Source organism: Thunnus thynnus, chromosome 9 (genome assembly GCF_963924715.1).
Source record: "Thunnus thynnus chromosome 9, fThuThy2.1, whole genome shotgun sequence".
NCBI classification, from domain to species: Eukaryota; Metazoa; Chordata; class Actinopteri; order Scombriformes; family Scombridae; genus Thunnus; species Thunnus thynnus.
The window spans coordinates 8,886,615-8,899,775 of record NC_089525.1 but is presented as its reverse complement, the minus strand read 5'-3'; the positions used below and the strand labels follow the sequence as shown (position 1 = coordinate 8,899,775).

General features: G+C 41.4%; 2 protein-coding genes across 2 annotated transcripts in view; both read left to right on the top strand.

The window, feature by feature from the left end:
• Positions 1-6,042, top strand: part of gpc3 (glypican 3) — a 112,991-nt gene extending 106,949 nt beyond the window's left edge. The window contains exon 8 of the mRNA XM_067598671.1: positions 4,601-6,042. Within this exon, the coding sequence (XP_067454772.1) occupies positions 4,601-4,776 (176 nt within the window). The 3' untranslated portion in view covers positions 4,777-6,042. The remainder of the gene's footprint in view (positions 1-4,600) is intronic.
• A 6,034-nt stretch (positions 6,043-12,076) lies between these two features.
• Positions 12,077-13,161, top strand: part of gpc4 (glypican 4) — a 32,311-nt gene continuing 31,226 nt past the window's right edge. The window contains exon 1 of the mRNA XM_067598670.1: positions 12,077-12,907. Coding sequence (XP_067454771.1) covers positions 12,751-12,907 — 157 coding nt within the window. The 5' untranslated portion in view covers positions 12,077-12,750. The remainder of the gene's footprint in view (positions 12,908-13,161) is intronic.

Here is a 13,161-nt window from a genome sequence, read left to right as displayed (position 1 = left end):
GGAGGAGCAGGAGGAGGGCTGCACTCTGCTGAAAGCCACAAGAGCTCACACTGGTCACATTAATCACAGTCGGGATTGTGGCTCTATTTATAGCCCAGAGTTATCCATCTATTTGGCTAATTGTCCCTGCCTGTCCACTGTCCTGACTCCTCCCTAAAAGGCCTCAAAAGGAAATGATAAAGAAGCTGAATCTGTTGCCAGCGGATTACTTTTGTCTTTGTTTTTCACTCTTACTCTGTCTATACTTTGCTACACACACACACACACACACACACACACACAGACACACACACATAGGCACAGGTGTTCATCACTAATTATACCGGGATATTATTAGTCCAAGCATTGCATAGGAGTGTAGGGGATCTAAGTTTGCATAGTGTTCAGTCCCCGTTGGGTTGTTTTTAAAGCCTGCAGAACAAGGCCCCTCTGTGGTGCTGCTCATGTCGAAGTGTTTAAACTAGCAAGAAAGACCCTTTTTTCCCCCCGTTTGAGGGATTTTTTTCACAGCCTGAGACTTTTTCTCTGCACACATATTATTGCCGCTGTAAAGCACACCAACACAATGCTCTCCCACTTTGTCTCCCGCTTTTTCACAAACACACACACACACACACACACAAGGACAAGCGCACACACCCCACTCAATCATCCGCACACAAACACACAAATGCAGACGCGCATGCCCCCCGCCCTCCCTCTTATCCACAGTGTATATAAAAGCTGTATCGAATTGCACCTTGAGCTTAATTGGCTCGCCAGTACAGTGCGCGGCTGTCGACAGTGACAAATTGTTCTTTCAGAGCCCCGAAGAATGTCTGCCCACTGCCATGTCAGAGGACACAGGAGGAGAAAAAAAGTTAATTGTCCCCTGGCTGGCGTTCAAATGATGTCGTAACTGCAAAGAAATTCGTAGGAGATGCAGTTTGGAGCTTTGGAGGTTTATTTATTTGCCTCCTTCCTCTGTTTAAGATGGTGCCTGGCAGCGTAGGACCTGTGGGCACCATGGGACCTGGGAGGAAAGCCCCCCCCCCCCCCTCCTTTCTGTCTTTCTATTCAAGTAGAGCAGGCCAAAGCTTTAGTTGGACTCCTAACTGCTCCCTCTGATCACACAGCGGTTAAGATCAGCCACTTCCTCCCACTGGATGACTCCCAGTAGGCAGAACAGTACACAGATCAGATGAGACAGCTAATCCAATTTGTGGCTATCTGCTATTTTAGCAGTGCAGGTATGACACTGTGCTTGTGTGTGAGTGTGTGTGTGTGTGTGTGTGTGCAGCCATCAAGACTGTTTGAGGGGTAAGTATGTCAGAAATGCTCCAGTGTGTGTGTGTGTGTATGTGTGTGTGTGTGTGTTTGGAGAGTTGCAGACTGGCTTGACAGGGGACAGCTCAGCTCATAGTTGGCGTTCCTAACCATAGTGCTGCTTTATTACTGATATCCTCCTGCCCTTGCTCATAACCCAACCTTCTTGTTTCAGGCTCCCTCACAGCTTTTCGCCAGACAAAACAGCACAGAAAGTGTCACACACACACACACACACACACACACACACACAGAGAGAGAGACAAACACACACACAGGGAGGAAGAGCTCTGCTCAGCGTCAGTAGGAGAGCAGCTGTGGATGAAGAGCAGTAAGACAGCAGTAAGTGAGAGCAGAACAGCAGGTGACCATGAAGTCAGTGCAGCATACAGAACAGATGGAGAGGAAGGGAGTACAACAGGAAAATAAAGGACATGGAATATGGAAAGAAAGTGGAAAATATCCACTAAAGATTTGTTTATCAAAAAAGTAGCCTATTTGTCTAACCAAGGCTTTCCACGTCCTCATTCAACCAATGTGAGCACCTCATAACTACATATCAGAACATGCTGTCACCTGGGACTTTCCCAGTCTAACCACAGTCTACTTTAAGCCCCTGAACAGCCCTGTTGGTGCAAATGAGTTAAGTACCTTGCTTGAGGGCATCTTTACAGTAATTGTGGTGGGAAAAGGTGAAAGTGAAGGATGATGAGCTGGCTGCAGTGGACAGTATCACTGGTGGCATAGAGAGCACGAGTCCCTGGTGTAATTTCCCCCTCACTGTCCCTGAAGTCATTTGCCTATTTTCTCAAAATCCCAGAGAACCTCATCGAGACACATTACACTGTTTATGATTAATGACACAGTGAAGACAATAGTGTTATCCACAAAATAAATAATAGCTGCATGTAGGAAGAACCGGATGTCCCCTGACAGCATTGCCGCAGGACTTTGGATTCAGTATTAAGCCAACTTCTCTGCTTACTGTGTTTTTATAAAGGAATTTCACATTTTAGGGTTTCATTCAACCTACAACATCTAGATTCAGACATTCAACTAATTTATTAGAGCTGAGGGATATATTTTTTACTCAGAAAGATTCCGGAGTTTTATTTTACATTAAAGAACAACATGACAGTACAATACCTGACTGTCATTTTGTCTTGACTATTTCTGCCTGGTGTGATCATTTTCCTTTTTGGATATAAAGTACAAGGGGCAGCTTGTTTTCCAATCACTTAAACATATACTGAGGCCAAGTGCTCAACCTGTTTCAGATTCAATAAATCCAGGGAGATTTAAGATGCTCTTGAAGAGAAAAAGATTTTGGCTGTGCAACTGCAAGTCTTTGCGCTAACTACAGAGCTAGAGCCAGGAGTCAACTAGCTTAGCTTAGCATCAACACTGGAAGCAGGGGGGGAAAGCTAGCTTGACTCTGTTCTAAAATACACCTACCAGGACTTTTTTTAATTCCAACTGAAAACACATTTAGTTGCACCTTTTTGCAGTCAAAAATAATGTCAGTGTTTTATTTATTTAAAGGTAACACAGATGGTGGTTTAATTACTGAATGGTGTAAATATCCTATAGGATGCCTTGTGGGCTCCTGTAGAAACATGGCAGTGCAACACAGCCTATCTGTAGAAGAGGATCCACTCCTTATGTAGATATAAAGGCCTCATTCTAAGCTAACGAAAACACAACAATTCTTACTTTCAGGTGTTTATACACTAATTAAAACATACTTATGAGTATTATATTCTATTTCTGCTAAGTCAGTTCTGCTAGATGACACTGCACACTGCACCTTTAAGAGTTGTAAGGCTACTAGCACCAGCATAAATTTAACAGGCTTGAGGTGCTGCTTCATTTGAGTGTTTTATTTATTGTCAATAGTTTTTTTGTTAAAAGGAAAAAAAAAGTCTTTGGGGAAATATCCTGTGTAGCAGGATACTATCAGGCTCAGTGTGACCATGAACTGTGATGTTACTGCTGTATGCAAATATGGTTCAAAATGAAGCGATTTGACTGACTGTATGACTCTATGTAGATGGAGATGTTACGCTATTCTAACAAATTCATGCAAAGAAAGGCGGCGCCAACATGACACCAAAAAATATGAGAACATAACATGTGATTTACGCAGTAGCACGAAAAAACATTGAGTGTATTTTCAGTTTGACTTCAAGCTCTCTAATTAAACACATTCTATAACGTCTGTTTAACGTGTACACAATGTAAAAATGACAAAATGTTGTTTTACATGAAGGTTTTATGCTCTTTGCAATAGTTACTGCACGTAACTGCACCTGTAAAACCACCACTTTTCTACATTACTGATTACATTACTGAATGAATTACACAAACAAGCTACAAATGTTAATTAGCTTTAGAGGTGCTGGTGGGCAGATTTTTTAACTTAAAAGAGAGCCAGGCAAGCTGTCTTTATGCTAAACTAATCTAATTGACTGCTGGCTCTAGTGCCACAGTTAACACATACTGGTTTCGATCCCAGCGGGTCTTCAGCAGGGCAAAGATAACTAAAAACACTGTCTTGTCACATTTGAAATCACATCGCCTCTGAATGCTTTTGTTTGTCACGTGATCCTCATCACTGACTGGAGTATCGCCTCAAACACATCTATAAATCCCCCTCCTGGCACCAAAAACTGAACTGCTGTGATTCATCAAATTAACAGTAAAAGTCAGATGTAGTAGTTCTCTGTCGTCACTTTGAATTTAATAACTGATTTGGGGATTCAAACTGGTAGCATCCTGTAAAAACTATAAATATCCCATACATGTACTAACCTACGCAGGTTTATAAAACAAGTCTTTTTTAAGCAATTAGGTTATATTCTAACTCAGACAGAAAACATATATCAGTCAGAACAGTTGTATGTTTCAGATTTTGAGACGTGACCTCACGCAGCTGTCTTTGGTTTGTATTTTTTTTTCAGCATCTCACCACTTAATTCACATTTCAACACACACGCTCAGTAAAATATATGTCTGTGTGATTCAGCATGTGTCTGCAACAATAACATATGGCATCTGGTTATATGTGGAGCTTGGGTTTCTGGTTCTCCCAATGTAACATTGTTTTTACAGCTGTGAAAGACATCATGCAAAAGGAGGACAGACATACCACACGTGTTTTTCAGCTTTGTGACAATGTTTGTTCTAATTGTCTCCATCCTTTTTCCTGCTTCTCTCATATTCTTCATTCTTTCGCCTCCCCTCACTATCTCCCATCCATCTCCTCCGTCTCCGTCTCCAACTGTCCCTTTCTCAGACCTTGCTGATAACCTGGCAATGGACGACTTCACCTTCCAGGAGCAGCTGCTGACCCCTCGGTTAGCCACAGCTGGCGTGGGAGGCGTCTCCTCACCTGCGGTTCCGCTGTTGAGGAGCTACCTGGTCCTGACGCTCCCTGTGACGCTCGCTTTGCTTCTGCTTTGTCACCACTGACCACCTGACCCGTGCACTCACACGCTCCCGTCACCACTTTTCCCCAGGATTCAATACAAACTGTGGAACGTGATAAACTTTTTTAAAGTTCTGGTTCCCGAATTAAGTTCGGTGGCTCATCAGAAGAAGCATGAACAGCCAGAAAATGCTACTTTCTCTTTATCTGTCTCAACAAGAATCTGTTGTGTTTTATTCAAAAGCTGTTAAAAATCACTGGATCTTCTTAACAAACCTATTAAAGCACACCAGATAAACTTAGGGCATCGTGTAAATAAGAAGCCTGCCCTCTGGTCCACTCTCACTACCGTTATCCCAACATTTGTGCCCTCCAGCACCTCTCCCTTGTGCTCTCATACTGACTTCTGGGTCCTCATCATTAGAGAGCTTTGTCATCAACCTGCAAGCGAGGAGCTACTTGGAAAACAGACACAGAACAGACCTTTTTAAAATGCTCCCGTTCTCAGTCGTCACTGAGTTATCGCCCTGCAGGAACAAACTGGAAGAAAAGAAGAAGTCACCCTTTGCAACTCTCCTACATGGCAGCAAATTAATTCCTGCCAGGACTGACCATCAGCTGAGAAGTTTTAGTCAACTCACTGAGGTGAAACCCCTATTTAAAGATGCACTGTACCTTAAAACGCTCTGTTAGTACTAAAATCTCTCTTTTCTCTCTCTCTCTCATTGTTTGTGTCCTAGCGATAGATAAATTATTTCAGACTGATTCCCTCAACTCAAGTTTCATTCCAACTGTCAGTGTTTGCTTCATTTTGTAATGCTGGTCCTTTTTTAAAACAGTAACAGCCCTATAATAAAAAATATTCAAGGGCTATCATAAGAGTATAACTCAGCCTGATAACTGTACATATGTATGTTTCTCTGTGATGGTGCCATGTTTACAAAAAAATGTTGATTTGCAATATTGGCATATTTCACATGAAATTTGTGGATTGAATTATTAGCTGGACTGTGAAGCATTGCTGCAAATTTCTAGCTTATTCTTTAGCACTGTGGGTAAAGCGAGGCGTAATATGAACTACAAATATGTATAAAAATGTGTGTAAATTAGTTTTGTTTTGTTGGTTTGCCCTGGGCTCACACATTCTCAGTGTCGGTCCAGTCCTATTATTTATTGTTGTTTTTGTTTTTTTGTTAACCGTGAGAATTACGTTTGGTTTTCAAAAGACTGGCAGACATGTGATGACACAAATGAAAAGCTTGTAGTGTATCTGCTGCTGCTGCTGCTGCTGCTGCTGCTGCTGCTGCTGCTGCTGCCACCCAGCTGACTTCAGAGCAGTGAGTGTAGGCTGCACTGATGATAGACCATTTGACTTGTCTTATCAGGAAACACACAGGTGTAACAAATAACAATAACGATGGCTCTGCTCCATTTAGGTGTGCCAGCAAGTCATGTCAGTGAGCCACCATGCAGAATACCAGAACCTTGACACTGGTACACCTAATCAGAATGTAGCCTTAATTAGCGTCATTAGTCACACCTGTGTTTGTCATGAAAAAGATCTGTCAAAATGTGAACAGAGGCTGGTATTAATTCAATGACCGGTAACATGTTTCTTTAATTTATTTTTTCAGTTGTAATGTTGTTGGGGAAAGTAAAATGTAAAATAAACACACATCATGTTTTACTGTTTTGTGTCAATGCAACATGTGTGTATGTGTGAATATTAACAACATAAGAGACATTTGGAAAGACTTATATCTTCTAATTTAATTATTTTCATTCAAAACAGGATATTGCATGGAAGACGTGGTGGCTTTGTTTATTAGCCAAGAATATATTTGGCACATACATTTTCTAACCGTGTAATCACATTATAGTTATCAGAATTTGAATAATTCCTCCAGGTTTGCTTTAGTCAAAAATTATGACTTCAAATATATTTCTGATATTTAATGACTATAGTTCATTTACTTTAAAGAGTGGCTCCACATTAAACTGTAAACTTGCTTTCAAGTCTTAAGCTTTTAACTTTGACATTAAATATTTGCTACTAATGTCTAACACTCAAAACCTGCTTCATCAGAACGGTGTTTTAGTGGTTTAATTGGATTTCATCAGACTTAAATTCAAATATTGCTAAATCCTGATTGGTGCACACCAGTATGTGACATCACTTTTTTCCCACCCACTTCAAACCAATAAGAAGAGCGCCAGCAACAACACAAATACTTAAGTCTCTCAGTTGTAATAACCAAAACTCTTCTAACTTTAGCTGGAAATTCTGTGTTGATGTAGAACCCCATTGTGTACAGTAAGATGTTAATTTGAGGAAATAAGTTTTCAGGGCCTTTAAAGGAAAGCACTGCCCTGTTAACCCTCCACACTACATCCAGTATGGAGTATCAAAAAGTGTTGAGTCAAGAGACACTGGACTTGTTGGAGATTCAAGAATCTCGATATGTAATTTGGATATACCACGACCTGGATGACTGAGAACACAGATGCACCAACCTTCACACCTGGCCACACCCATCATTACGGAAGGGTGTGGTCTGTTGTGCTTGTGGCTACCCCCAACTGTGACGTAGCATTAACACAGTCCTATACTGGAACCACTAAATGGCAGCACATGCTGAAAATCACTGGAGCCTGAAAAATGAACTGACTTTGTACTTTTGGTTGTTCTTCATTGCAGCAACACAGTCAAAAACAATTTCAGTGGTCTAACACATCACCAGTAAATGTTAGGTTTTGGTGTCAGTTCCTCAGAATCAAAGACCAGAGGCTTCTTCCTAGTCTTTGCACAGCTTTCATCAATCAGGGAGTGATCCATTGTACAAACAACAGATGCCACTTTGTACACCAACAGTAGCCTCTGTAGACCAGATTGCAATGCATCTACCAGACTTGTGTTTTGGGTAAGGGGCATGACTTCTGTTTTTTTCTTGAGTAGAAAACTCTTACTTTATTCTATTCACTGACATACAGTTTGTCATCAGTTAATTGGGAATGCCCAAGTCCTGTACCACTTCCTGATTAGCTAGTTTTCACTTCTCAGTGTTTCTCACCAAAAATTCTGTTTCTCTTGCAACAAATACAATTCCCATGACCTTAGCCATAAGTACCTATCAGAACCTCATGGTGGATGTTGTTGATGCTGAGAAAATATTGGTCTTTGTTAAAATAATGCTTGATTCTTACAAAAGTAGATATCCACTAAAGCCCATATGTGTAGATTTTCTTATGTGAGCATAACATTTTGTAAATTAGTCTGGTAACAAGATTTCTTTCTAGAATAAAGTAGAAAAAACGTCTCTGATACCACTAGGAGGCACCAAAATCAGAAATGTTCAGACCTCACACATAGGGGCTTTAATTAGCTTGGTACCAGACTTCAATGGATTTGTTCAGCAATTCATAGAAGTGTGGTGTTGTGCCCATTGACAGTTATATCACACTTGTTTGCACTGGTTAGAGAGACAATTGACCAATCAGAGGTTATTTAAGCTCGTTTAGGATTAAGAATGAGGATATTTTCCCACATAGCTAGCTAGCTAAATACTGTACAGCCAAAAAACAGCAACAGAAAAATTGTAACCAGTCTTGATGAGACTGACGCAGCTGTTCAATCTCATCTCGCAGCTGTTTTGTAAATCGAAATTACAAATTTTAAATTGACATATTTTTCAATCAGTGTGAATGATTTTAAGTTAACTGATGCTAGAGAGATAGACTTGTTACTGATTTATTAGGGCAAAACAAAACAAAAAAACGCTCTTCAAACAAGAAATCAGCTAACATGAATGTCAGGCTGAATGATTGAGGAGACAGTTCAGTCAGATTATCAGGCTAGCTTTACATTAGAATATGGACAGAAAACATCAGCATCATGCGCATCACTTGTGGTCTCCGCCCAGGGACTACAGATGGAAATGAGCTTTTAGCTACGTATATCTGCTACATTAAATGCATTTTACATTGTCCCTGTTAAAAGATAAACAATAAAATAAAATAGCTGTTTCAGCTTTCCAGACAGATGGAAATGTGTATGAGAAATAATACACTGTCAGCTAACTAACAAAGTGAGCTGGACTTTGGATCATTTATGCAAAAAGTTCTCTGGACTCAAAAGTGGTTGTGGGAAATGTAGGAAGTCATTAACGGAGATCACTGTGACTGAGGAAGGTTGAAGTAAATTTAATAAAATAAAAACAAAAATGACACATCAGAAAATATCTGCTGAAGCACCTCAACGGTGGGTATTCAATTCTATTATTTACTTTAAGTATGGAAAAAGAAAGGAAAGAAAAGGAAAGAAAAGAAAATAAAAGAAATTGAAAATGTCTGACATGCCTCAGAGGTTATAAATAGGACACACAATGTTACAAGTATATATGTTACTTTATGCGCTTTTCACCCTCTGATCCACTTCAAAGCCCTCCATGAATCATATAATTTATGTGTCTCTGGACTGTGCTCGAAGTTCTCCGAATCCTCAAAGCAGCATGTGAATCATGTGTGTTTTTCCTTGGATCTGTATTTCTCACTCCCAGCAGATGATGAACCACTCTGGGCATAAGATCTCTTCTGCCCCCTCAGTGCAGGGTCTCTCTACATTGAGCCCTATTAGTTTTACCCCCGGAGTCACCTTAACCAGGTAGCAGATACTCGTCTAATGCTCAACAATGAAACGAGGTTCATTAGTCCTAATTGTTTGTGTTTCTCCTCCATCTTTAAAGCCTGTCAACTTTCCTAACAAGGCCAATCACTCACAGCTCCACACATAACACGCCTGTCACTGCAAACACTCTTCAAAATCCTGTTTCTGTGTCCTGGCGCTCTGCTGTAACTTTTCACACCCACGCACCCTCTGCTCCCCGGATCCAGATAAAAACGCCATTGTTATCCAGCTGTGCCTTTCTCTCCAGAACTGGATTGCAGCTTTTAAGATGGAAAAGAGAGGCTGATTATTAGGAGATGAGCAAACGCTGGCTGCAGAGAGAGCAGCAGCTAACCCAGGGTGGGGTGAGGGGGGGGGGTTATACTCTGAATGCTAATGCGAGGCTGGAGAAAGGGCAAACAGGCCTATTGAAATGCAGAGTTCACGTGTTTTCTTAGGGTAATATTGGGGCAATGTTGAAACAGCACGCATTATGAGAGTGAAAGGTCAATTTGATGTTAGTCAGCAGGAACAGTGAGAATAGCTGACTATCAGGAATTGTTGCATTTTCTGCCTGAGTGATTGCCACCCTATGAATATGTATTTCAGCACTATTTCATGGTCACACAAAGATGTTTGGGCTTGGGTACCTTTGCAAGCTGTAGGGGTCATCAAACTGTGCATATAAATTAAAATAACAATATAATTCAGGTGCTGCAGTGTGCATGAGCTCCGCAGTCCAGTCCAATTTTTACCAAGCTGGATGTTGAAATTCCTCCGCCGCAGAGAAAAGCTTGAGACATGTCACGTCGTTCAAAGCTCATTCATGTCTAATTACCATGGCACTGGACCATTTTCTTACCTTTTGTTGGCCTATTGAGAGGAGCGCCGGGCCCACGCTCTCCCATGCACACAGCTCTAGCATCCTCCTCCTGCTCCTCAGCAACCCCTGGCTTCCCCTGCAGCAGCCGCAGTCACACAGAATGAATGGAGCCGCCTGAGGAATGTGCACACAAAAGGAGGAATGTCATTTTGCTGAGTGCTACCCCCCAAACTAATGGACGTGTGCGCACACACACAACACTCACACACACACACACACACCCCACAAGTCCAGGCATGTTTAAACGCAGGGGGTAGAAAGTTTTATTATGACTTTTTCTTTTAATTAAAGGATTTTCTTACAGGACAAGACTACAATCTGTGCACATATATCCCACAGATGAGACTTTCTAATAAAAAAAAAGGCTAAATCTATACAGTTTTTGATATAAAATGATATATATGTGATTATGGTTGAAGAGCTGTGAAGTGTGGTTTTACTTTTTGACATTTTACTGATCTTGGCAAGTGTTACACAGGTAGTGAAATAGTCTAAAAACTTCAATTTGCAAGGAGGGCAAAGGTCAGAGGCATGACAGCAGATAAAATCAACTGCTGGTACACAAATGTAAAAGAAATGTGAGTGGAGAAGTGAGGAGATATTCTCAGCAAGTAGAGGACAAGGATATGCAGGATATTAAGTATCTGTTGAACAGATGACATCCTTGAAAATGCGATATTAAATATTTCCAAATGGAGAGACAAAGGTTTCAGGACACATACGCACAGAGATTTACCTCTATAAGGAGAAAACTGCTGCATTGACGCAAAATGTGACAAATTTCTGAGTGACGTTTACATCATTTCAACAGCAGCTGCTCAGAAGGTTGATGTTAAAAACCAAATGTACCCTATTTCCATTTATTATAGTGATTTTCCTGCTCTGTTTCAAGTCTAAAACAATATATTCTGACAGTTTTATAAATCTCCCATTACTTTTTGTCACCTCACAGAGCTCCAACATGCTTCCAGCAGACTGTTTACTGTAGTTTACAACACTGGACGCCCTATGACAGGCAGGCAGCTGCATATTAAAAACACAACTGCCCCGTTGCTAACAGGACACAGCCTGACCCGTGTTTGTGTTAAGAGCAGGCCTGTAATTTTGACTCCATGGTTACTGTAACACTAGCAAGGTTTTAATCCGACGGTTTTAAACAAACCAAGATGTGCTGAATTCTAAAGGCTGAACAAAATAATGTCTTCAGTGCCATGTGACTGTGATGTAAATGTCATGTAATAAATAACCTTTGGAAAACTATTTGTCAGATAAATGATGCAGTAACACAAACTCCATTTTCCCTCATGATGAACAACATTCAATTACAAAATGTGGCTGTTTTCAACATGGGGTGTGCGGCCCGCGAAGGGCCCTTGCGGTGTTTCTGAGAGGTCCTCAACAAAGCAAGAGAAAACAGTTTATCTTCAGTAATTATTTCACTTATTTTACGTTAGGACAGTGAGAGAAACATGTGGGAAGTCTGTTTAGTTCAAAGGATTTTTATCTCCAGTGTTATCTCCACCCCAACAGTAAAAACAGATAAGAAAGACCTCTCTAAAAACCCAGGTCAAACGGGGGTCTGCAATGAAAGAGATTTGTGATTGCACAGACTTTTGACTGTGTAATGTTTCCTTTATTTATGTCATGCGGAGCTGTAATAAGTCATCATGTTAACAGTGCAGCTCCAGTTTGTGCTCCAGTCCTGATTTTCAACACTGGTTAGCACAAGTCTAGACATTATAAAGAGAGAGAGGGATCCAGGGTTTGAAGTCCCTGCTCCATACTCCACCCCTGGTGTTCCTGCTTTCCAGGTCTTTGTCCCCGGAACTCGCACTCACTCCTGGGTGTCCACCAGGGTTTTTTTTTTTTTCTCTCTGCTTGCATCTGGATCCCAGTACGACCAGCATACAGTCCAGTGTCCTGTCCTACAGAAACCACGGCCTCCTCAAGTTTGGAAAGAAAGAAGGAAAGAAGAAAAAACACCTTCCCGGCAGGCAGCTTTCTAACGCCTCCTCTCCTCCTGTGGTTTCTCCTCTCGTCGAGGCTGAGAAGCAGCAGTGTGACTCTGAGATTCTTGCCTGCAGTTAAGAAAAAAGTTTTAAAACTGTTCTTTTGTCGCTTCTTCGTGTTTTTTTCGATTGAGGCTGGAACTCGACATTTTTCCTAAATATCCGAGCTGTTAAACGGACGACGTTAGAGCAGTGTTTCGTTTTATTTTTCGTTTTTTTTAACATATATATACATATATTCTCTCCTTCCCTCGAAGTTGTTGCTGCTGTGAATGAAGTATCTGTTGAGCTGAAGAAATCAGCGCGTCTCCATGAGGAAACTCAGCGTGGGAGGCTGAAACTTTGTCCTAGCTCACACACACAGACACACACACACACACACACACAGACACCTGAGCGACTATCACTTTTTGTACTCTTTGTGCTGGTTACTTTGTAGCTTTTGTAGTTTTGGACTGACAACATGAAGACGCTGTTGGTGCTGTGTGTGGTTTGCACGCTGGCTGTGTTGTCTGTTTCGGGCACCGCGGAGCAAAAGTTGAAAAACTGCAACGAAGTCCGCGATGCTTACAGCTCCAAAGGCTTCAACATCAACGATGTCCCCAACAAAGGAATAAACGGTGAGTTTCACCTCTACTTTTAGGCCTGTTTTTAACTCGCTACACTACAGTTAGGAGCAGGGGTTCCCAAACTGGGGGCCGGGGACCCCCCAACGGGTCGTGGAGAGGTCTCCCGGTGGTCCTAAAGCTAGTGAGAACTATTTTTTTTAAGATAGAAAAGTTAGCATTAAGTGGTACTAGCTTGGTGGTTCTCAAAGTGGGGTTCCCAGGGTTCCTTGAGGGGGCTCCCCAGCAAAAAGGAGAATAATTTATTT